The 26,913-nt window shown below is 38.3% G+C and overlaps 1 protein-coding gene and 1 long non-coding RNA gene across 3 annotated transcripts in view; one reads left to right on the forward strand and one right to left on the reverse strand.

Annotated features, from left to right (window-relative positions):
* Positions 1-12,094, forward strand: part of LOC142407136 (uncharacterized) — a 31,973-nt gene extending 19,879 nt beyond the window's left edge. Inside the window, exons 2-3 of the long non-coding RNA XR_012774820.1 lie at positions 1,612-1,715; positions 11,149-12,094. This is a non-coding gene — a long non-coding RNA (uncharacterized LOC142407136). The remainder of the gene's footprint in view (positions 1-1,611; positions 1,716-11,148) is intronic.
* Positions 4,908-26,913, reverse strand: part of PRKCE (protein kinase C epsilon) — a 302,234-nt gene continuing 280,228 nt past the window's right edge. For both annotated transcript variants that reach the window (XM_075496258.1, XM_075496259.1), the window contains one exon: positions 4,908-8,126. In XM_075496258.1, the coding sequence (XP_075352373.1) occupies positions 7,980-8,126 (147 nt within the window). In that variant the 3' untranslated portion in view covers positions 4,908-7,979. The remainder of the gene's footprint in view (positions 8,127-26,913) is intronic.

Raw genomic sequence — 26,913 nt, forward strand, 5'->3', positions numbered from 1 at the left:
GGTCACAGTAATCTCATATCTACAATAATGCAAGATGACCATGGAATTAACAATATGAGGGACTAACTGTAATGTGGAGTTTGGATCAGCACTTCATGGCCCATATTAGGTAGACTGAACACACCGATGATTTTAGCAGGCTGTCACTATGACCAGAGATGCTTTAAATGGGAATACACGTCACAGACTGTATTCCAGAGTGCCCAAACACAGAGTTTCGTGGTGACAGCTGCTTAAAAAGTTGGCCCTATATTTGTGATTGGAAAAGTGTTCAAAAAAATCTGCTCTAGAACACCAGTTTTCCAGCGAGGTTCCTGCACTATGGGAGGACTGATCTTGGGGTTACCCAGGGCCTCAGTTCAGCAGCTGGGAGGTGGTGTTCGAGGGATTTCACACAACCCTGTACTTCAGTAGAGCAGCATCATAAACCGTGAACAGGCCTCATAACAGCAGAATTCAGGATCTAGGAAGTTCAGCTCCTGTCCTTTACAGAAGGATAGTTAGAGTCCAGTTGCAATGCACTAGCATGTAAGGGGTTAGCATATCATTTAATCAAAGAAAAAATGTCTCCACATTATTCCAACAAGTAAAGTTTAAAGGTCTTACGTTTGCTTCTAAACAGGACAGTGATCCCCACCCTAACATAAACATTTACCTAAGTGAGATTTGCATAATCTCTTTGGCCCTCAATCTGCTCACCTTAATCAACCACATCATTATTTAGAAAAATGTGCCTCCATGTGCCTGGTATCTTTGCCTACTTCTCACTGCTCATTAACCAAAAATCAACAGAAAATGTTCTTTTTTGATGTACCAAAGACTCTGAGTAAACAGCTTTCCCAGAACACAGAGGTTCTCAAACTTTGCCTGGGTGTGACCACATTTCAATAAAAAGCTTATCCCATTGTAAAACCAAAAAACCCACCTCCCTTATGCATCAACTACTGTATCTGATTGCACACAACTTTTGACTGTCTTTTGGCTCAGCAGCTGAAAAGAGGAATGAAGGGGACTCCAAGCAGCCATGAAGCCTTTTCGCGGGAGACCACCATTTAGTGAAGCATGGTTTGAAAACACGTTGTGCTCAGAAACGCCAGTACAGTGAGAGCACTGACTACCTTCACCCATGCCCTTTTCCTAGCACTTCTGCTGACTTTATACTAACACAGTAAGAAGCCAAGCAGCATCACAGCACCTAGTTTCAGTTTGCTGATTTGTAAAATGGCCATAATAGTATCTCTCCCTTTGCACAATTTCAAAGTCTCAAGCTCCATGCCACTCGTGTCAATGAAAACAGGAGGTTGCTTAGGCAACTGTACTCATTTTTGCATTTCTGACATGTAGACATGCTTCTTCATGTTGATATTCCAGTCTCTCCCTCTATGTAACTGTCACCATCTGCCAGACATACTTGAGCAGGGATGTATCTATTGTCACTCAAGGAATATCTGGACTGTTCCTAAAAGGTTGTCAAGGGTACAGCTACATAAGGTGACTAAACTAACCTAACAGCTCGTGTATGCCAAAAGCAGGACTCCTGTTCTTTACTTTCCCCTTTGCGGCACTAATCCTGGACGCATGGCACCTTTGGGTAACATTTTGTCTCAACAGGTTTAGAGAAATGAGAACGGACATTGGCACAGACGAGCATCAGCCTGGCACTGACTCTTGCTGTTACTAGCAGCTTTAGTCTTATCTTCGTGCTACCTCCTGTAGTACATAAGACACTAGATCAAACTGGTAGTATTGGATGGTGATGACAAGTGTATGCAATGCTCAATTCAGTTCTCACTCCAGTGCCCGAATCTGCAATAGACTCCAGGTCACTGACTTTATTCCTAACCGATTTTTTTCCAAGGATTAAGCATCTATGTACAAACGTGGAAGTCCTTTAATGCTTTTCCAAATTTTGGACAGTCTTGCATAATCATTTCACAATATTTATAGTGGCAGCTTGTGTTCCACCTCAGGCTGCTGCTCTTATCTCCTGCTTCCACAGCAATGATGAGGTAAAAGGAAAGATGGAGTGGAAACTATTTTGGCACATACATACATTTTCCCAATCTGCTAAGAAAACCTTTATCTTTCTCCCCTCCATTGTAGCTAACGTGTCAAAAGAAGGGATATTCAAGAACACAGCAAGAGCCTGTATTGATAGGAGAGGAGTAGAGCATGTCCTGTATCTTGATTTTGGAAAAATATTCGTTGCACAGAATGTTCTAATAAGCAAGCTAGGGAAAGACAGTCTAAAGATAGCTATATATAGGTGATACAAAAGCAGTAGGAAAACCATATTGAGAAGGTAACCCTCAAAAGTTTACTGCTGAAATGGAAGCCTGCACCGAGGCAGTGTTTTGCACTGGTTATATTCCTATTTAACCTATTTTCATTATGCCCTGGACAGAACGTATTTTCATTATGATTCAAGAATCTAACAGAGAGCATGCATATTAGATTTACAACGGACACTAATCTGGGAAAGCCTGTAAAATAATTGAGAACAACCTTGGATTAAGAAAAAATGATGTAAAAATGTAACAGAAAACAAAACAGAACACACTAGCCTTTATAATAATCCGTGTTGCATCCACATGCTGGATATTACACGTAATTCTACTCCCCATCTTCAAGAGGGATACAGTAGAACTAGAAAAGATTCAGAGAAAGTTGACACAGATGACCAAAAATATGGGATGTGTCTGTATGAAGCCTTTTTACAGACAGGGGAAGACTTTTCAGCCTGAAAAAGAACTGGATGAGGAAGGATGTATCAGTGACCTATAAAATTCTGAGTGGCACGAAAAAGGTGAATAGCAAATGGTTATTTATCCTCTTTCAAAGAAAGACCCAGGCAGCAAAAATGGAATTATGGCTGAGTCAGAATAAACAAAAGGAGGTAATTTTTAACAGAATGATGAGTTGAGCTGTGGAGCTCTTTCCCACAGAATGTTTTGCATGCCAGAAGTCAACATTGTTCAAAAACTGATTAATCAAACGAAGGTTAATTCAGAGATATAATAAAGACACCACCATCTACTTCATAACATCATCTCGCAGCCCACCGAGTGGGATGAGACATGGGGTCAAACTGCTGCAGGCAGAATACCACCTCATGCTTTCTTGTTCTCAGATTTTTCCACACGTATTTTCTATTGGTTATACTTCTATAGCTACAATCAAAGCTGACAGTTCTTGATTTCTAATCAGTGCACATTACTGCTTAAGCTACTGACCATTGCCAAGAGCAGGATACCTGACCCGACTGATGTTTGGTTCGACCCAGTGTGGCTGCTCACACCGTCTTTTGATTATATGAGTACCTTATTTATGTCACTCAGATGAAAAGTCTCTTGGTCCTAAAAGAGGTCCACTCTGACCTAACTCATTCTCGTTTTCTCCTCATGCCCGGGACAAGGGATGTTCACCCCACGTGTTTTTAATTAAAAACTGTTTTGCTCAAACAGTATATATAGATGAAGACCCAAACTGAATTTCTGTAGCTTCTGCAAGTTAGGATGTGTCAACCTATTCAATGCTTCAATTCCCCATTGGATAATTATTCTGATTTTGATCAGTGTGTCTAGGTGCTTATCATACTGATTTACCCATGTGCCTGTCCAGACTACTATGAGGCTAAACCCATTTTTGACTGTAAAGTGATCTAAATCCCCTCTGTGGAAGGCCACAAAAGCAGACAGATACATGCTGAGACTCTCTCCCTGAACTTTTAGTACCATATTTACAGCATGGACAGTCAATCAGACTGCGACTCATTCCTCTTCAAAAGACTGCTGTCTTTCCAAATTTTGCAGTCCATCATCAAGGATAAAAACTCTTCTTAATAGACATCAGTTACAGCATTATGACAAAATATGGCATGGACTGATGTATTTGGAAACCAGTGATGCTTATTGCTTGTAAGATGATGGTTAAGTTCTTTGTATGCTTTTAAGGTTGCAAAACATACCCAGAAAATCAAGATGTTACATAGTTGTTTAACTGGTAAAATCTGTGTGACAAAGCTTATGCTAATGCTGTCAACACACAGGATTTGGAATATGCTCATAGGCACCAAACATGTTCAGTGACTTTGAGAAGACTCAGCATGAAGGAAAAAAATGGACTTTTATGCAAAAGCTGCAATTTGAAGAGAAAACACTCTTCAAGTTAAGTTGGTTGGGTGTGGGGTTTTTGGTTTTGTGTTTTTTTTTTTTTTTTTAAAGGCTAGTTAGTATACCTACTAGCTAGGTACACTAACAGGAGATTGTTAACGGGAATTGCTGCCAGAGTATGCTGATAGCTGATCTACTGAAACAGAAGTTAAGAATTTTAGACCACGAAAATGGAAAGTATTTAAGGTGCAAATTGAAACACGATGAAATACTGAAATATTTCAGACAACATCACATTCACAGATTAAATAAATCATTTAATAAGCTCTATGACCCTAATTAATTAAACTTATGCATACTATTAATCCCTCTAATCAATCCAATTAAAGACTAAAGCAGTCTCCCGTGTTTGTATGCAAAGTGCCCTGCTGAAGTGAGTTTTAACAATGCGGCTAAGCAGAATGCTGGGATCAGTCAGAACTCAGTGACCATTATGCAGTTGGTAAGCAGAAAAAGTCTGTAAACTCACCTGCTTGGTGTTTTTGAAGCAAATGTTATATTGCCCAAGATAAATAGTGTTCACGCACTGTTACCTGTGTTTCTCTTGGAGTGTTTAGTGCTTCACAGATGGGGCTCTTGTTAGCAAATCCTTCCTTTGCAAAACGTTCACTCCTAAAAGACAAGCTCACGGTATTTTGCACAATGTGTAACAGGAAAAATATTCATCCTTCATCTTTGTTTCTTCCACATTAGGAAATACTCAGGAAAACTTTGGGGAAAAAAATAAGATTTAACATCATTGTATTTATTAGGGTCCGAAACAATACACATTCACATCCTTTTGAATACAGTACATTTGGCACAGTAATAATGTTTACGATGAAATAACACTAATGAATGGCAAGAGATTCAAATTACATCCATAAGAAAAAAAATTCTGTACAAATAAATCCTCACAATAAAAAAAAACCTACCCCCCCAACTGAATACATTTTATAGTTAGCCAGAACTATTCTGCACATAATTTAAAAAGAGGTAATTTTTAAGCCTTTTTGGAGAGAATTGTTTTTCACCCTATGGAGAAAAATGTGTTTCCATGTTTTTATAGTCTATTTGGGAGGAAAAACAAGAAACAATCAATTCTTTATAATTATTATTATTATTAATAATCTTTTTGGCATTTTGCACTCATTTTACAAAGAAGGAACAGGAAAGATTTTACAGAACAGGCAGAAATGTAACAGAATGTCCATTTTTAAGAATTATCTTTAAAAAATGTTCAAGGTAACAGACAAACCTTCTGATGTAAACCCGATGCAGAGGATCTAACTATTTATATTGAAGAAATATCTGCCCATGCAAAAGTTTTTATCTCCTTGACTTTTCTCTTAGCATCCTACCAAACATTGCAGGTGCTGAGGCCTCTTGAAATACAAACGTTCGCTAATTATCTTCATGTTAGAAACAGGAATACAGACTACATAGCTTGCTTACAAAAGCTTGATGGGATGCTTTTATTCCTTCAAAATAAATGCTTAGAGTTTTGTGTAAAGGCCTCTTATAGTACAAACAGTAGCGCACTATCCGCTAACTTGTCTTCCTAGCCAGTCTACTCACCTATGGAAAAGAACGCTTTAGCATTGTGATCAGTTCTTGCCTGGATGTCAAAAGCTAACCGTGATGAGAAATGAACAGAGCCAGTGGTGAGACACAAATTGATGGGCAGTTCTACAATATATTTCTAAAAGAGAAAGAAATTTAAACATTGAGATGATGCAATCATTAAGATGTTTCTGTGCTGGTACTCAGCTCCAGAAGCTAGCCTTTTCCCAGTACAAAAGATTACTGAAGATAAATTAAATTAAACTAAAGGCTTGATCCATTATTACACCTGTAGGCCAGACAACACATTAATTGATATATCATAATATTTAATATTTTGAAATCATCATAAGAATATATATAATAATTACACCTGAGTTTTAAAAACAAAACAAAATGGAACTGAATGTTGTCATCAGTAACAGGCTATGAGCAGCCAGACGCAAAACTGACACAAACTAATTCATCTGCTTGAGACCGAGATTATCTCTTAAAGCCAATGATTCACACTTTGTCCACCACGATTTGTAACATTCCTTTCTCTTTCCGAGCTCTATCATGGCATAATAGAGTTGAAGAGAACTATACAAGAGATTTAGTATAGCTTAATATATGTCTACGTCTTTTATAACAAAAACCTCATCTCTCTGACAGTAACTTGAACCAATACACATACAAGAGTATTGCACATGGACATTATTATAATTATTCTTTCATAGACTAACATTTTAATAGTATGCCTGAACATGCAGCAGTTGATACCTCTATATTCAATGAATTCCACAGGCCTTGCAGCAAACACTATATACAAAATCTCACCTGTACAAAAGGCAAAAAAGCTTCTTTAGTGCCACTTTGCCAATCACAAGTATATATATTTTTGTGCAGCTGGAAATCCATGTGCAACAATTAAAATGGATTCCAATGACCGCTCACTCAGTCCAGTAAAATATATAATAAAATGACCTCAGCGATACATGTACACAAAAAAAAACCCAAACCAACAAACCACAGGGTACTCCTGGAAATATAAGTACATAACACTGTTAGCGTATCTACAGGAGGTAACTTCACATTAGTAATATTGTCCACATGAGTTACCGTTTCAATTCATACACAAAAAAATTCAATTTACAACTTTCAATAATGTCAGTTTGTGAATGTTTGATCTTCAGTTTTTTAACACACTTCCACATAATGCACATGTAGCCTTATTTTGTGTCTTCTAAAAGCAGATTTCTCTTTAGATTTTAAACATAAAAAATAACAAACACAGTAGTATTATGGTTTTGTAAAAGTGTGCAAAAGTAACACACTGCTGAGAAAATAAATATAAATAAGAAATTATTTATCAACTTAGCTACAATGTAAAAGGCAAATTTATAATGTTTATAATTAATTTTTTATGTAAAATTAACTGTAAACATTTGCAAGCTTGCCATCATATTAATGGTTCATTTAAATGGATATTAAATTTGGTAAAATGGATAGTACACCCAATTGCCTGAAAAACTGTAAAATGCCTATATATAGCTGTGTTAAATTACTATAGGCTTTTTATTCTTTAGCCCTTTAATAACTATCCATATAGTATCTATTTCCTGCTTTAAATAAAATTTCAGTTACCTTTGTGACTCTTCTTATTCCTAAGAGTTTTCCATAAATTGTACGAGGAACTTCATCAAAAGCCTTAATCGCTGTGCTTCTTTTTCTGGACAGCTTTATTTTAAGTTTGTACCTCACCACAATAAATTCATAACCGAAGATTACATCTCCATGAAGGCAGACTTCTTTGCTTACCATAGGGCAACATATTACTTATTTGTTCCACATCTCAGTGCAGATCTCACCATAACCACCAGTGCAGAAGAAACAATTCTCACCTTCTTAGTTTAAATACATATGATGACTACAGAACGTGATCTGCTAAATCACTTTTAATAGCATGGCTTCATTTTCCATGGAAAGGATGCAATTTTGTCCTCTGGGGAGATCTTAGGAATAAAAGAAAAGTTGCAAATATACGGCAGTGTGTTACATCTACAATTTCTGATACAAAATTATTTTGCATTGCTTTGTGAGACAGAAATTAAGAGTGCTTTCAGGTCAGAAGATTAAAGGAAAAAAAACAATAAATATATACTTTAATTGGGGATATGGGCTCAGGGTAAGAAAAGTAGTTCTTGATCTACTGAGTCTCAGTAATTTGACGATCTCTTCAGAATCACTTCTTGCAGCATCATTCATCTGTCAGCCTAACGTTGTCTATGGCAGTAACTCTTCTCCAAAATAAGAGAACCCTTTAAATTCTTCTTGATTGATTTGTTTTATAATTGTCTCATCCACTAGCGTTAATACTGGTTCTTCTCGCGTAAAGTCTTGATCAAAGTTATTTACATCCCTTTTGGTTTTCTGAGAAGAAAAATACAAATAAGGTGAATGGTAAAACAACACAGTAAAATAAAAGGTGCTCTCCCTCCTCTCCATCCCCCCCGAAAGGCTGAATTTTCTGGAATGGTTGAAATAAAAGAGGAGCTACTTCACACAAAGGATAACAGACGTATGAGAGAAGCTAGAGGAGCAAGTACTATAAATGAGTTCAGGAGAGGCCACAGAAGCAGTACTATAAATGAGTTCCCAGAGACTCATGGGTCTCTGACGGGCGAAGGAATAGCAGTATGATGATAAAGCAGGAAGCTGAGATTAGGACTAGTTTAAAAAAGGCTTTGGCATAGTAGGTGGTACAGCTGTTTCCTCTTAGATTTGAACATAATGATATCTCATTTCAGAGGCACAGAGTGAACTGATTTAATTGATTTCCCCACAATATAGCCTACTGTTTCAACTCTAAGTTAACTGTTTCTTTATATCTGGCTACGCTCAGCCTTAAAATCAGATGACCTCGCAACAGCTCTCAGTCCAAAATCCTTGAGCTCCACATTGGCAACTCAGTTTTCCTAATGCAGCCAAATGTCATTCAGAGCACCACAGCACAGTGTGAAATTCTGGCTCCAGAGAAATCCACCTCAGAACTCCTCTTTATTTCAATGGCATCAGGATTTCCCCATTGAAGTCTAAAGTACCTCGCTCTTTCAGTGAAGTTGGGCCAATGACGTGCAACTGTACATGCTGTGGTTCGGGTAAGATGTATTAACTAGAGACAGCCTTGGAGAGGCCGACTCGTTTGTCCTCAGGGCACTCATGACAGTGACTATCTGTGTCCACTTACATGTAAAAAAGCTTAAGGCTACAGGGGAAAACATTCCCCATTGCCATTCCCTTGAGACCTGCACTGTTCATGTTTTCCGTGTTAGCAGCATATTTCAGGCATGTACAGGTTCAGGGAACTGGAACATTTTCCTTTACACTGTCTCTTTTCTCTTCGTTTCACGAAATCTAAGTTACCCAAGTGATACTTAATGGAGGCACACTGACACATTGGAAACTAGCTTTGTGTCCATCCTGCACGTCTGAGATTAAGGTGATACCAGAAATAGAATAGCTATTTGACTTGCAAAGTAAAATGATAAAATCATAAAGTGATACATCATAAAGTACATTAATGTATTCCAAATGGGATATATGCCTTCTTTCAATGTAGGTAAATTTTCCTATAAAATATATATATAAATGTATTTTCTTTATCAGCTCTACTGAGGCACTAAAACAAATAGTTTTCTTTCTCACAACTGTAAAATGGTCATAGCAACCTTCACCTACATTGTTTGCAGGAACTTTATAGATATAGGGGAAAAAAAGGTCTATATAAATGCAAGAGACTGTCACTTGTAAACCAAGTACTTTCTAAGTGCAGGCAACCAAAAATCCACATCCATCTACAAAACTCCATTAAAAGGAAAGGAATATGGACTTAACAAACATATATATATGTTTATATTGTTTACATTTGTAATATTTACTTCATACATAAAGATTGGACATAAAGTGTATGTGACCCATATACTCTGAACTGCATAAAGCCTGAGGGACATGGCTTTGGGCTTTATGTTTTTTCCCAGTCATTTGGATAAATATTGCAAAATAAGAATGAAATTCCATACAAATTTTTAAATGCATTACATTGCAACTACATCTACATTCTTCTTGTTCCCCATGTCCTACCGTAGTATTTTCACACACTCATACAATGAATTTGCTACAGGAATAGCCACGAAAGCAGAAGGAGGTAAGTAAATATTTGTAGAAAGTAGAATTCAAATTCAGAACTGTAGTTATGTGCAAGAGAAACGTGACTACACTCATACTTGAATCACTAACTATCCAGGGCAAATCAGCTGTGGACTAGCCGAGAACAAATACAATATATATTATTTCCAGGTTTTCATACTGAACGTATTTGTGAAAAGTGTTATTTTCTTGCTGAAGCTAAAAGAGTAAGATGACAGATTCCTCAAAGCCTATCAGGGGCAATTAATTCCCAATAGCTACTTTTTCCAGAAAACCATAACTAAGATTAGTGAAGGTGTTAGGTGAAAAAGAGAGCAGATGAGTACATCTGAAAAACTGTCCCAACACTGGTGTACCTAAATCCTATTGATTAAAAATAATTGTACTTATTACAAATAATTAAATTAAAAATAATAGTAGAACTTCCAATCCCAAATACTTCTGAAACAACAACCAAAGATACTTGCTTAGATTTAAAAGCCTAGCATGTCTTAAAATACACCTTCAAGACCAAAGAAGGAAATAGAAATTTTTACTTTCTCAGATTTATAAACAATCCCATGTCTTTTTGGCAGCATAGATGTAAATCACCCCATTTATTAACAGGGCAAGTATGGAGCAATCTAAGATTGCAAGGATACCCTAGCAAGCCTTTAACTAACCAATTGATGAAGTAAGATTAAATAAATCACAGGGAACAGAAGTGAGTGGATTAAGCCATACAAGACAAAAGGTAGAGTTCATAACAAGTGCCTCTTTTCAACAGAAAGATTTATTTGAGAAACCCTCCTTAGCAACTTAGGAACTTTCTTCCTGAAGCGATGACTATTCTGCAAGGCCCCATCTGCTAAGACAAAACAGGTCTGGCCACATTTCTGCTACTATTGCTATTTTAATGTACTTGCACTGTGAATACTCCATAGGCCAACAGCATGAACCAATATATAGTTGCAGCATGAGGGCTCAGGATGAAGGCATGAAGGGCTGTGGCTGTCTCCTAGCAGAGAAGCTGAGAAAAGAAAGAAGATGTGCAAGATAAAGAGAGTATATGAAGGAAACAGAGTGCAGCTATTATCCATCTTTGAACATTAAAAAAATCATAAAGAAAAAAGGAAAAATGTTTAGATTGGCTGGCAAATGCATCATTAAAAATGCAGTAATTAAATGGGTGGGAGTCTGTTTACTTAGCCTGCAGCTCCTGAGACTTTGGGATACATTATTTTTAACTTTTCAAACTTTTTTCCAGGTAAGAGATGACTGAAGAAACTAGGGTTATTCGGAAAAAAAGAACCCCCAAAACCACAGCTGTCCACCCAACCACACAGGAATTCTACCAGGTTTCAGATGCTACTTTTTTTCTCTCTAGACTACCCAAACACCTTGTGTTCAGCATGCGTCAATGCTACACGAGAGCAGGGGCACAGCAGCTACCCAAGAGCTTCCAACAATAGGTGCCAAATTCCACACTGCACTGAAATTGCTCTACCGCAGGCAGCATGTGGGCAGTCTGTCTCCGTCTGACAAAGAGCAGCAGCAGTGCCATGGCACTTCTAATGACTAAAAATGACACGACTCCAATTCTAAACCTCATCTGAAAGATGGCTTCCCCACCAGCACAGTATCTCTGATAGTGAGAAGGAATAGTGACTCACACCTCTTGTGCAGGAAACGTGCTGGCTAGTTGATCTTTAATTTTTTCCAGCAGTGTGAATGCTTTGTAGGTCTCCTCTCTGAGCACTGACCTAGTGTGACCTGCTTATTCTAGGGGACACGGTGGACCTGCTTCATGTTGGTGATACGATCCAATTAGATGTAACACGCTACAGAAATAAAACCTCTTGAATTAATAAATATTAACATGACCTACTACCCATCACGGATGACAATTTTTAAGTCAAAGTCATGTTTTATTCTATCCAAAGATTACCGCTTCTGTTCAAAGAGCTAAAGATATTGGAAATTTTAAAAGACTGTCTCTTCATAAAACACCATTTAATCAGCTTTCCTAGTCGGCCTGTACAACTTTGGACAAAGGAATATTGTTTTATGAGTCAAAATGCTTTTTTTCTTAAATCTCTTCACATAATTACTAAAATATTAAAAGGAACTTCATATGCTATTAATAAGCACACATTAAACAGTGGTCTTCTTAACTGGTTTTATTTTCACTACCATTTCAATGAAAAATTAATTTTCTAATTAATTAGAAACAGAAATTAATTAGAAACACTGCAGTCACAGACTCAAGCTTAAAAAAACCTCCAAAACATGCTTAATAAGCTTTCCCGTGTCAAGGATTACCAACCTTGTCTGTTAATGGTTACTAAATGACACTATATGAATTGCAACAGTGAAAAAAGAAATGTAAGTTGATGTTCTTATCACTGAAAATACATTAAGAAAGTTACAACTTGCCGTTCCTTCCCATTAATCACATGAACCAAATATGAATGACAGGAGCCTCTGATACTGAAACACCACAGAAATCCTTGCAAGAAGGCACCTGACAGAGGGTGTTCCAAACCAGGGAACTCAGCGAAGCTGGGCACTTCATCAGCTGTGTCATGAGACCAAGAGGCTCAGTGGACTCTCTTCTGCCTAACAAGGATTAAATTAATTCTCCAGCTTGGAGGCATTAAAAGGCATCTGTCTCTACTCCATTATTTATTTTCATTTAATTTGCAGAAAATCACCGAAACCCTTTCAAGTCCTTTGCAAGCTCAATGGCTCCACTAAATCGGGCTGGAATTGTCCAGCGGGTTCAAAGGCTACTCAGAGGAGGTGAAAGAAAGATGAAGGTGTTGGCTACAAAACAATACTGCCACAAAAGCCTAGGTTTTGTATTTTAGTCTGATTTTCCTACGAATCCACAATCTTCTCTGTAAATATAACTGTAGGAATCCTCTTTAAATCAATTAGTAGATTTCTGTTTAGTTTAGTAGAATGAGGAGCTAATCCAGAACAGACAGCCAATACGAGTAAGGTCAGAAATGATCATTATAACGATGAACCAATATGTTGGAAGAAAAAATTCTTGTGCTATGGTATTTTTCAATAAATGAACCTTTTGACACAAAATATATACAAAGCTCTTTCATGATTTTCATGGAAATGCAAATGCAGATTGGCCTTTCTCTATCACTGAATGAAACATCTTTAACTTTACTCCACTGCAATTTTCTGTCAATAGCAGTGCTTCATGCCTCTTCATATATTTTCAATCCCACAGTGAAATCCTGGAGTTTGTCATTTGTTTGGGGAGCTTCACCAGAGAAACCTTCTAGTGCAGGGCCCAGCTGTATCAGCAGCGTATCAAACACACGACAGGCACATTAAATCTGGGCAGGAAGCTGCTGCAGCTTTTGCTGTGCAGCTAAAGGAGCACGGGACAGCAGAGCAGCAGGAAAGGGACACGCAGCAAGAGCTGCGCCTTCTCATATGTATTACACGGTATAATTTAATTTTATCCAGAATTTTGCTTCAGTAAGAAATAAATGATTCCTGCGTTTGACATAGTATCATCAAGAAGAAATTCTTAGATGGGGATGATCAGAGTTTGAACATTTTGTATTTACCTTTTCATTGATAAGATTTTCAGATTATTTTGTTCAAGATGAATGGAAACTCAAGATATCAAACAAACTGGTTTGAAGCACAAGGTTATGTGGCTAACCTCAGATATCACTGTCCTCTCATTCACCTCTCCTTATTACGATAACAAAAACCACAGCACAGGCAGAGATCACTTTGCACCAATGATTGGATCTCTTTTCATAAAGGTGGTGTAGTTTCGAAAAAGTTGAGACCAACTGTAATGAGTGCTCACTTTCACACATAACTCATTCTATATATACAGAAATTTAGTATGAATACTGTGAAAGAAACATGCTGAGAAGCAGAACACTTCAGGCCTGACTTTCTGTTTATCCTGGTGATGCCTCTTCACAGTATTTGCGCACCCTGAGAATCTGTATTAGAAGCATTTCCTAGAATGGCTTATTTCAGAAGTTATGAAATGTGTGTTATCAGAATAACTTTACAAGTTACTAAAGTTCTTCAGCATGTTAAATGCTCTATTCACATATGGAAGAGTTACAACAGATCAGACATGAGCTGCAGTATAGTCAACTGAAGGTTATGATGATAAAAAGGGTTTTGAATCCAAGTAGTTCTTACAAGTATAACCAACATTCATTACTGCCAAGCAGAGGGTGAGATTTTGTGCTCCTAGATTACGCTTTTGTTAGATGTAAAGGACACTAAATTAAGAGTAAGAAGTGGGGAAAAAAACACTCAATAAAGATTTTAATAGATAGTGAAACAGTATTTGAAAAGCATGCCAACCTATGCAGTCCACAATTTAATCTGTTACGGAAGTACACAGATATTTAATAAACACCAAGCTAATTCACAGAACTATGAATTTTAAAAGGGATCATTTGTGATCCAGTAAACTGAAACCACCTTTATACTGAAACAGTATGCATCTTTCCTAGGAATGTGAAATGGGTCAAGTAGGAAGGAGGAATAAGCTAAACAATTAGGGGGTACAAACACATAATGACTACATGGCCAGGATGCCAGCCTTAGTATTTCACTTTGGCGCAGCCTTTCTCTTATCCTACACCCCCAAATCGCCACAACAAAACAAACAGAAAGGCAAACCAAATCAAAGCTCTGCAGGTTCACTGACAACCACCCCGTGTTCGCAGTCTGGGCAATGAACCTTACCCAGAAGAAGTTGCTGTAAAATCGTTGTCCCCTATGGCCATATTTGGGTATGGTTTTAGCATAAACGAGTACACAGCACTAAAGCTATACATACCAAACCTGCTTTGTTCACAGCCTGATTGCTAAAGCACAACAGTTATCTCTGTGTAAAACATCGACGGAGATAGACTTCACAGGAGCTGCAGGGGAGGTCAGCACTACAGCTTCCCACCTGTGGTTAGTCCTTTAGCCTCAAGATCCATCTTATCCACCTTATCAAGGCTTGCTCCCATTAGGACTTAATCATGACATAACCACTACATATAACCTATGCTATGGTAGAATACATGCATTTTTTAGAGTGAAAAAAATTGCAGGGGAAGAGTGCCAACTTCTGAATTTCTACACTCTATTTTTCCCTTATGGTAGGCTTCTCTGAGGGTTTAACTACATGGAAAACAATTTCATATTTCTTCAGGTGGGGAGGAAATACAAGAAGAGAAAGTAATGGAACAATCACATGAAAATACCCTTCATCTGCACAATGCAATTCCTATTGCAAATTTTATGATCCACTCTGCAGCGCAGATTTTATATATGCACCTCTCTAATTCACATTATATTGGCAAGCCTCCACTGATATCCTCAGCTGCTCTAAGGTCATGATCACCAATGTCACCTCCCCTCTTACATCCTGGCACACATCCAAGATTAGTCCATTTTCAGTTGTGTTCTCCTGAAATTGCATTTTAACCATTGTTGTTACAGCAGAGTTAGAGTAGTCAGGGCTGGTGCATCTGCGACATGCTAAACCACCTGCTAGTGAGTCCTCAAATACATGTGTGGAAGCCTTTTTGTCTTCCTGATAACTAGCACTTTAGCACAAAGGACTGGCTATACCCAGAAAATGGAGCTGACTTGCAAAGAAGAGAAAAAAGTGATGCAGGTGAGTTGGTACGTCTAGGGCACACGTCCTCAGAATTCCAGTGGCTTCCAGGAGATACCCCATAAATCACTGAAAAATCACCCAAATACAGATAGTCTAGCAGTGCACTGAGATATTTGACCAGATTTATTCTGTAAAAGATCAACAGATTTACTTTGCTTTCCATTCTTTAAGCAATCACAAAGACAAGGAATAAGGAGAATCTGATGCTAGTGAATAGGTGAACAACGTAATGAAATATTTCAGGACTCCTATCTCTGCCGTGTATCCTGCATAAATACTGACCAACTGATTTTCCAATGTTTTATTCTGCCTACAGCCACCTATCGCACTTAACTACAGAAAAGTAACACATTATGAAAACCTCTCTGAATGTGTTATGAAATTATAAATATATAGCAGTACCTTTTGATTCTGAGCCCCTCCTCTATTGAGGAGGCATGGACATATGCATTGTGATACTGGACGCAAAGAAACACCACAGCATGAAGGGTAATAGCAAGCACGTACAGCGGGAGCATCAGTCCAAGACTCAGCTACACACTAGAACGGTTTGCACTATAGGCCATAGAGCAGGAATGCTACAGAGTTTTTGGCAAGACTGCCCTCTTCAAAACATTTCAGGAAACTCATGCTCTTTGATGGTGATCTCTAGCTCATTAAGAATAAAGCTTTTAGTTTGACATGGATGATGCATATGACGGGCTTTCATATAGAGAAATGGTATAGCAGGTCTCACCTTATACAAATGGAGAAACCTAAACAATGATGGTTTAGTTCTAAGACTACTGAATTGTTAGAGATCGTATTTTGAAGCCTAATGACTATTTTTAAGCCTTTGCAAAGACAGATTAAAATAAAGATATACGTGACTTTTTAGAAAGCAGCTGAAGCTGCTGTCTTTTTTTTGAAACTAACGCACATACTCATACAAATTGTAGACTGGAAAAAAAAAAGGCATTCCACAATTATGCATGAATGCCTACTACTTCTGCATCACAATGTATCTCCTTTCTGCCTTTCCTCCAGACACTGGAACTGCTTTTTTGGAACACGGCTTTATTAAAAGAGTGCAGTAAGACATAGCAGAGTTTGTAGTGACACGGGTTTCGTTCTTGGTTCTGCTACTGATCTGCTTTGAGCTTGAGTAATTTTCTCCTCACTATGCATCTAATTTTCTTCCTATTTTTGATCTCCTATACATGGATTGTCTCTGATCTCTATGTCTATCATTATCTATGGTCTATTGATTGTCTCTCACTTATATGGCTTTTTGCACAGCAGGAACCTCATCTTGCTGGGAACTCGAGCTGTTATTGCGGACCTGAGGGCACAAATTCAATTTCTCTTCCTTCTTGTTCTTGTCAAATATAAACACAATCCTTCAGAGAGTCATGGGCAGTCATGACCTTCAACTCCTTCTTTTCCATACTCCGTAATTAAGCAAAGGGAATCATTCTTCTGTAGGTCCTTTGCAAACATGAATATGGCGTGCAAATCAAGGAACAAGATCTGCGCTTAAGGTTTTTGAAATATCTAGACTGAGTTCCCCTCATCTCACATAATTTAGGCGTATGACTCCTGGAGCATGCTGTTGAGAGGAGCAGTACAAGGTCTGTGCCTCCACAGTAACAAAATCACTTGTAACAAACCAGCAGTGTAACAAGAGGAAAGCAGCAGTTAATGAAGTGCTAGGATTCCTTACCATTTCAAGATGCCTTCCCTGTCCTGCTATTGAAGGTAAGTGCCCACATATCAGCTGCTTCAGGTCAACATCTGCATATTAGTGCAAATGCCAAAGGAATTAAGTTTTGCACTAGTATGCAGAGTTGTGAATGCATACATTGACAAATTTTTGCTGCCCATTTCAGATGAACATCCCAGTAAGTCACTGTTGTTAACTTTACGCTTGCATTATCATGGTATATGGCTAACACAAAAGGTTCTGCATGAGAAATAAACCCAAAGCCAAAGCTCTTCTTATACTCTGTGTTCACTGGACTCCAGCTTTGAATGGGACTAGTCATGGACTGCCAGCCTTAGACGAGTCTTTGCTTTTTTCTGATAAACTCCTCTCCACAGTCTGATAAATAGCCAGATTTTGCTGCTTCTTAAATCACCTGGTGTTTTGCCAATAGCTTTTAATGATGTCAGAAATAGGCCCAACCCAGGAATATTATTTATTACCTACATTAATATAATAATAAAATATTTCTGTTTGAACGCTTAAGAATGTACTGTAAGTAACCATGATAATATGATTTCAGTTAATGGTTTAGATTACTTTCCGAAAACAGCACTGGAGATTAAAGCAGCCAAAAAGTGAAACAGAATTTGTCTTATTCTGAGGAAGCCCAAAAGGAAAGCAGGACTGCTCTGGCTGCTTATCACTCCATTCCAATGGGTACCACTTAAAAATATACATTTAACAGATGATAAAATGAACTTAATTATTTGGTATGAAAAGATTTTAGTGCTATAAGACCAGGACTCAACAAAACCAAACAAATACTGCTGGATCCCCAGTGCAGAATCAAAAGAAGCATAATAAAAGTTGTTTAACTTATAAATATTTGGGAACCTGCAGTGCTGGGAAGTAGCTTTCAAACTTCTATAATTCTAGTGTTGTGGTAATCACAGCTAAAAACAGCTGCTGCAGGCACTGATGCTGAAGAGAGTAAGAAACAAAAAATAAAACTAACTGAATGAGCAAATTCTGGGAAAATAGAACCTTGTTCATCCAAACAAACACTGCTGAAATCCCTTGAAAATACCAGCTCACTCTTGATTTCTCTAAGTTGTGATGCAAGCTGCACATAGGCTCCTCAAAAGCTGTATACTTACACTCTGAGCAAATTTAGTGGTTGTACAAAGTTCCAAGCTATTTGAAATGCTTTGGAAACCAAAGTCCTTTACTTGGCTGAGGGAAGAGGCAGAAGTGTCACAGACTTCTCTGCCCTGCCCAGCCACATGATAGACCTATTGGTACAAACTATGTTGCAGGCAGTTACAGTATGGTTGTTCACAACTGTCTACTGCAAGCTGATCTGAGATCTCGAACTTCATTGCCTGCCAATAGTCAATGCTTCTCAATCAGCAGCGACCTGGCTAACACTTGAACCAGTAGCAGAAAAGTGTATCTTTTAGGAACCAGCTGACATTAAATATTCTAATTCATGATACCCTGTGGCAGGGGCAGCGTGCAAAAACCAGAAAGTTGGACTTCAACTGTTATGGCTGTTTGTAATAAAAAGGCTAAGCCCTGAAAGCCCACATCCATTTTTCTTTAGTTTTTAGAAAGGATATATGTTAACCATTCTGACAAATACAGATTCTTCCCTGTTTCTAAACCTTTTTTTGTACACCAGTATTAATCACCACGGTGTCACTCTCAGAAGAAAGCCCACTGTTTTCCTATGCCTGAAATGCCTGCAGCGAGTGGGGAATACATAATGTGCAATGTTTAACAATGGTACATGAGGGTCTGAGGTCTCAAGATCACTCCCCAGTGTTTCATCTAAGCATAACACTTCATGCAAAAGCATGCAGTATAGCCCCTTGCGTGCCCATCTGCTAAATGCTCATTGCCATGCACTGATGACTGAATGGAAATATATTATGAAACTGAAGGGACACCTCAAGGTTATTAGGCCTAAAAATGGACCTACCTTGACATTTTCCCCATAGTGAAGGCCTTACCTTAAAGAGGGACATTCACACTGAAGCAAACTTGAAAAGAGAGAACATTTATACAAAAAGAAATTTACTTGGCCTGTAATTTCCTAAGTTCCTTTTGGTGTTACTGAATGATACTGCATTTTACAGGGCTTCTTCCCCACAGCGTAAAGGCAAAGTCATAATTCTGCACGTATGACGATACAATCCACTGTCACAAAAAAAATAGAGGCGTGCCAAAAAACCCCACCAAAACAGTATCATGACTTCCCAACACCAGGTTAAAAATCCCTCGTTAAAAAGTAAAAAAATCTTTGCCTGTTAGCAGTCATGTATGAAAACAAATCTGAGATTATAAAACTTACGTGGGCTAATATATTTGAAAGTTTTCTCCAGAAACGTGGTCCCTCTTTAAGGATTCCAGCCATATTTCACAGTAAGCAGACGGTTGCTGCAGCAATTTAAACACACACCTCTCTAATTGAACACATTTTCGGGAGCCCTTGAAGTGAGGCACCTACCCATTAGGCAGGTGCAGCCTCTGCCTGTTTCCCTGTGCAAACAGGCCAGCTGCACACTCCGTAGGTGCTGATTTGTATTTGCTATTTATTACCCAGTTTCCAAACACTGTGGGCATCTGGCTTCTCATAAGTCATCGACAAAGGGCTGCCAAAATTTTGCCAGTTTTTCACTCATTTAGGGGAGGGGGAAAGTTCCCAGTGCTCACTGACTCCAGTTGTAACCCACAATCATTGGCTAGGACTAGAATTTTGTATTTGGGAATGATTTCATTTCAAACCTTTGCTGCAGCGCAAAACTGAAGGAGGACACATTGCTGGCATCCTTAAGTCAAGACTTAACAAGGGAGTTTAGGTTCACAAGGAAACTGCATACAGACAATGTGGCTCAGATAGTGATAACTAAGGGGGGAGGGACATCAATAACAGTTAATGATTATTTTAGAGTTACAGGAGCCGAGAGAGGTGCAAATTACCATAGGAAATTTGAGACTGACAATCAAGATGAAATCTGCTAACACTGAGGTCTGGTATAGCATAGAACACTCTTCCAAGGGAAGTGCTACGCGTTCAGTTAATGTAAAAGCCAGGCTGATCTTGAGCATTTGGTTTCTAACACTTCTCAGACATTTTTTTTTGCTGTCACAGAACTTAGCATTAAACATCCTGAGATTACCACAAAGTGGAAACCGAGGCATAAAAAGGTTAGCTGATGAACCCTGGACCACATCATGAGTTTCTAGAAAATCTGATAGAAGAACTTCTGTATTTTGCAATTCTCGGGTCTCTGGTTTTAGCTGCTAGACCAACTATCTACCCCTGAGAAATCAGTACTGAAGAAGGAACATACAAATATTCAGAAAACATTCTCAATGATATAACAGTAGGAATGGAAGAGGCTGCAAAACGAAGGGAGTTACACTAGATGAACTAAATGGGCCGGCAGCAGCTGCTGTTACTCCATACTGCAAGATACAATTCTGCAGTAGACTATCTTGTTCATTTTGTTTCTAATGCTCTTGAAGAAAGCAAGCTTTTAAAATGGAAAACCAAGAAATTATGAATGCGTAGAGAAAATGAAAATAATGTATTGTTCTGTGAAAGCCACACGTTCACAGCAAATCATCGTAATGCGATTATTTTGTTAACTTCATCTCCATAAAACCACACTATGAATGGATAGCCACAGGCACTGATAAAGCCATTAGCGATGAAACTTTGGCTTAATTGCTAAAAAGAAATACATATGGCAAACATCTGTTTTACCAGGCTTTGTGTTACCCTCTGGCTCAGAGTTCTTCAGCTTTTTCATGTTGAGGACATCTTAGTCAAAGTCTCAAATTTTCCTAACCCTGACATTTACAACAGGGTGGATGAAAATGACAAGTCTGTCCGCATGCATGTTTCAAGGATGACAGTGAAAACTCAGCCTCAAAGGACAGGAGTGTGCCCGTGGTGAGACTGTCCTTGCTGCGCAGTGCCTGACAGCTTCCTCCGCTCTCACAGCTCCTCACAGCACACTGAGCCACTGTGACCAACAGTGTAAGAAATATGAGAGTCATTTTATTGTGCTGGTCTAATTCTACAAAAACCAAGAAGAAATCCCTCAGAGGGATGGACCGCCTCTCCTATGAGGAAAGGCTGAGAGAGTTGGGGTTGTTCAGTCTGGAGAAGAGAAGGCTCCGGGGAGACCTTATAGCAGCCTTCCAGTACTTAAAGGGGGCTTATAAGAATGATGGGGACAAACTTTTTAGTAGGGCCTGTTGTGATACGACAAGGCAGAATGGTTTTAAACTAAAAGAGGGTAGATTCAGACTAGATATAAGGAAGACATTTTTTACGATGAGGGTGGTGAAACACTGAAGAGGTGGTAGATGCCCCAACCCTGGAAACATTCAAGGCCAGGCTGGACGGGGCTCTGAGCAACCTGTTCCAGTTGAAGATGTCCCTGCTCATTGCAGGGGGTTTTGGACTAGATGACCTTTAAAGGTCCCTTCCAACCCAAACCATTCTATGATTCTATGAAATTGATACTCGTATGAGGCTACCACTGACTTCAGCCAAACGAGCAACAAATTCTGGGCAGTGATGTTCCTCCATCCCTGGCAAGTAGGACTGGGATATTGTGTATCTTTATGCCACTTGTGCACACCTCTCTGAGCTTCACTGGCTGACGTTAGTGGCATGTCAGCAGGCCGCAAGTTCAGCCTGGAAAGCCTGCAGCTGGCCAGCTGTGCTCTCAGAAATGGCACAAAGAATTTCTTGCAGGGAATCTAAGAAGATATGGAGTAGCTTGAGGAAATTCTGTGATTCTGTGAAAAGCAAAATATGACAAAATATACCTTTGCTTCACCGTTTTAAATATAAGCTTTGCCAGTAAATAACAACTTGGGACAATACAAATTTCATCAATACACATTCAAGGCGAAGCGGCAACCTGTTTCAATCACTGTTTTTAATGCAGATCCTATTATGGGATAGACAGAATCATCCCATCATGTCACTAAGCAAGATCTACCATGCCTACCATCATATCAATGACTTTGGAAAGAAATTAACCTACTGCAACCTGGTTTTCATTTGTATTATGGCAAATGCACTTTGAAAATGGAAATAACCAATTCAACCAAGCCAGGAACATAACCATGAAAGATGGAACCAAAGAAAGTTGGACAGCAGTCACTGAATACTATATCAGGGCCTTTGTGGTTCTTGGGCAATAAATTATGTTGCAAACCATAGCCTGGTGTTATGGCTACTGATGAGGGAAATTTCATTCTCCAAATGGAATAAAATTCCAGGAAGAATACATGAGACAAAATATCTCAACATAGGAATAAAGTGCCTCAAAGGGATTTCTGTCTCACAACAGTTGCTCTGGAGAAAAGATAACTGTCTGCAGGATATCTGTCTGCACTAAAACTGTACTTATTTCTTGCATATGCAATTACATATTCATGTCTGCATTAAAGGCAGCAGGGAACAAGAACATTATTCAGAAAATTTCAAGACAGTCTGTGAAACTCTAAGAATTAGGTTTTACGAACAGAGGAAATGATCTTCAAGAGACACTGTCAAGGTCACTGGGGAGCTTAGATGTAACAAATATCCTCTTCAAAGCTGTTCAAAAGTTTGCTTGATTTCTAATGCACATGCCCCAGAGCTATTACTTTTTCTACAGCAGCTTAACATTTATAATAGCTCTACATGGGAGAAACCCTCAGTATAGTAAACCATAATATATATATAAAAAAAATCAATTTTGCCACTGAAAAGCCTCATAATTTGGGATTTATGAAAGGAAGGGCTGGTAGATAATATGTATCATAGGACTAGGCCCCAGTGCATTTTCACCCGTTCGTATTCTCTATTCCAAGTCATTAAGCTGGAGGAGGACCCAAAGATCCTTCACAGCAGGTTTCAGGGCCACCAAATCTGCTTCCATTGTCTCTACCTAGCACAACCTGCTGTGGCACTCCTGTCACTGCTTAGCAATCTAAACCTCGGCCACTTGTATGAGTGCTCTGCCCAGGGCACTCTTGCAAGCTTTCAGAAAACATAGTTTTTCGAGTTTGAGACTTTGGTAATTTTCTTTTGGACTTTGGTAATTTTCATTCCGAGGCTGAAAACAAGAAATTTCAGCTTCCAAAACATCATTAGAAAAATCAAATCATGTACAAACTAGAAAGACATTAATGGTATATTTCTGGTATAATAAGGAATATGTTTGCAGACATTCACAGCATGAATGAGATTTTAAAAAACAAACCCTGAAAGTCTGGCTAATAAATAGCCATGTAGTGTTTCTTCCAAGTCCAGTTGAAAAATTCAGACTTAGGGCTGGCAGAGCTGAAGAGACATACCTGAACTACGGAGAAGCACGGGCCTTACAGTACCACGTAATATAGATCTTCAGAAAATCTATCGTGGCAGAGAAAGGATAAAAGGTAATAGAAAAGGAAGACAGCTGTGCTAACCAAGGAACTCACGTCTTTTGGGATCAGCGGAGTAGTGAGGCAGAAGTGAAGCAAGGTTTGTTTCCACACTAGCACCTCCGTGACCTCCCTTGGCAGATTATTCCATTGTCTGACAGGACCTCAGTGTTTGACCATTTTCCCTAATGACTTTACTTGTTTAGTGTCAGTGTTTTATAGTGCCCAGAGCTCATTTGAACAGACCCTATGTTTTTGGTTTTTTTGAAAGTGTGTATGATATAGTAATTATAAAATTTCCCCCCTTAGTCATCTTAACAGTTGGTCAGAAAATAGATGAATACCTGTGTAAATATATGCATTCTTGCATGAGCCAAATTTTGTATGTGCATGCAAAACTCAATTTGAATGCACAAATGACTATATATGCATTATATGCTTCCTTTCCTACACATATGTACACTCACATATCACATGCAAGAATGTCTATTTTCTGACTAATAATCTGGCCTCTCTTCTCATAGCTATTTTCACAGATCTAGACTCTCCTGAATGTAAGATTAAAAATATATTTTCTAATCCCCTTTTAACATTACAAGTCACTTTTAAATAATCAACAGCCCTTTATCAATACTGAAAGATGTTAAAAACCAGAAAACATTCCCAACACAGGCATTAGTCAATGTTTTTTCCGTAGTTATTCCACAGCTATGGAACAGTTACACTTGTTAATCTGAATCAATGAATCTCAATGCTACACCCACAACTGAATTTAGAGAGGAACTCTCTATCTAGATTTTAAAGTAGACTTTATTTTGTTAGTGTTTACCTTCTTCCCTCTTTCCTAGATTTTTCAAAGTAAGTGCAATCTCTTCTAGCTTGGCAAGTATCCAAAATCACCTTTTCAGCATTTGAAATCTACTGCTTTAGACTCCTTTACCATTTCTGAAGTTGCATAATTAATAATTAGATTTTATTTGTGTGATCTTTCTCTCCAGCCTAGATATAAATCACACTTTACTTTCCAACTAACAAATCATTCAATTTTAAGTGGACAAGTAAAAATTTCAGTATGATCTTCTAAAAATTTCAGTATGATCTTGCTCAAGGATTTCTACACAACAACAAAATACAAACAATTGCAAAATTTATACAGCTGGTACAAAACAGCTGTTGGGTCATAAACATAGTGTAAATATATAAGGTATACCCTTTCTAAGTGTAGAAAAATTATCAGTAAAAGTTGATAGGACTAGGTCACTGGGGAAGATATCTTAGGGAAAGCAGATTGAGAACATAAAAATAATACGGATGCCTGTAACACAGACTACATATTATCTGAATTCACCACCGTAAAAAAAAAAAAAAAGAGTTCAGAAAAAACCAAGCATACAGAGCTACTAGACTGCAGGAATCAAATTTGGTAGAATAAAGAAAGTTGGCATATACAATATGGAAAGAAGTAGTATGAAAATCCAACATTATAGAAGCAGCCTGAAGAAAAATGAGAAAAAGTGTAAATAAAGATCTATAAAATCACCGTAACAATTATTAAAGAGCAAGCAGCTGTCTTGAAAATTATATAAAGGACTACTCTGAAATAATCTGAAATCACTACTAAAACTGAAATATCCAACTAAAATACCATTAAAGGAAGCAGAAAAGGAGAAAAGGAACAAAATAACAGGAATGAATAAAATAAGAATGGCTTTACAATATAACAGCAGTGAAATAATTACCAGAAAGAGAAAGAAGCTGCACCGAGAAGGTAGAAGGTATTTATATCAGCAACGAATAAAAACGTCTGACATACTAAATCCCTCCTGACTTTTAAGAAGGACCGCCGCAGCAGGAATGCTTACAAAAATAATAAAGGCCTCATAAAAATACCTATTGTCAAAGGGACTGTGCATCTTGATCACGAAAGGAAAACAGCCAATAAACAGTCTAGATGTGAGAAATCTGGGACTCACTAGATGCAGGCATAAAGTCCAAATTATTTTGGAATTGTGCATCCTGGTTTGATAACTGTATTACTAAAACATTGATGAATACTGAGCAAAGCAACAAAAATTACTGTGAGACGAAAGGCCAAATTCTTGTGAAAATGGGAAAAGAGCTACACGCATGCAACTCAGCTAAACACCAACCAAGGCTGGCTGCAACTACGTCTGCAACTGTGGAGCCTGACTGGAAAGCAGTTAGTTACAGTATTAAATAGGCTTCAGACAAATACTAATAGGGTTAATTTGGGGTTTACACCTCCTGCATCGGTGCAGAGATATGTAAGTCAGCTCAGGCACTAGGTGCAACCTGGCCACACCTCCAGAGCAGCGCTGGGCAGCGGGGTAAGGGAGCCGGCATGCCCAGCTGGCTGGACCCTTTCCAGGAGAGGGGCTGGCTCAGGCATCCCTCTGCCTGTAGCTACTGCATTACAAGGTTTCCATTCTCCGAGAAATATATTAAGAAAAACTTCCCCATATGATAACATTATATCTTCCTATTACTCCTAGAAAGACATTCACAAGGGCTAACTTTCACGTACAGTCGTTAATCCCTTTGGGCCCTTTCTGCATAGCTACAGAGGGAGAGGGAGAGACTTCTCCAAGAGTGGACACAGAGCAGCTCCCTCAGGCTCCTGTTCTGGATGGGCAGCCCCGCTTTCACCGCCTACACAAGGAACTTGGGGAATGCATCTCACTGGACTAAAAGTAAATGCATTAAATGTGGCAGACAGCAATTCTGCAATGACAGAGGGGGCTTTTTCACCTCTAAATTTAAGTTAGGATTCAGTGTGGAGCCCAAAGTTTTGTTTAGGTTTTTTTTAAATACCTTTGTGAACTATCTAAAGAAAGAAACAAACAAGTACTTTGATCATACTTACAGGTAAATCAAACATTGTAACTAGGAATGTGCAAAGTCAAAATATGCAAATCAATCTCAAAGGATTTATCATAAAATTATTCTCTTGTACTGTTCAAGCACAAAATTTACTGTGCACATTCTCAGCTGAAAAGCTGACATTTGGTGAACTGTAAATATTTTCATCCAGAGGAAGAAAAGAATAAGTAAGGCATTTTTGCTTGGCTTTTGTAGTTTCTGTATGTGGGGCTGCTACATGTTTTGTTACTTTAAAATAGAAATACTTGATTATCACCTAGGAAAATGTAAGTACATCAATTTATCTAATCATGATGTATATTCCTTTCCCCCAGGAAGCTGTTTTTTCA

Source organism: Mycteria americana, chromosome 3 (assembly GCF_035582795.1).
Source record: "Mycteria americana isolate JAX WOST 10 ecotype Jacksonville Zoo and Gardens chromosome 3, USCA_MyAme_1.0, whole genome shotgun sequence".
Classification (NCBI taxonomy): Eukaryota; Metazoa; Chordata; class Aves; order Ciconiiformes; family Ciconiidae; genus Mycteria; species Mycteria americana.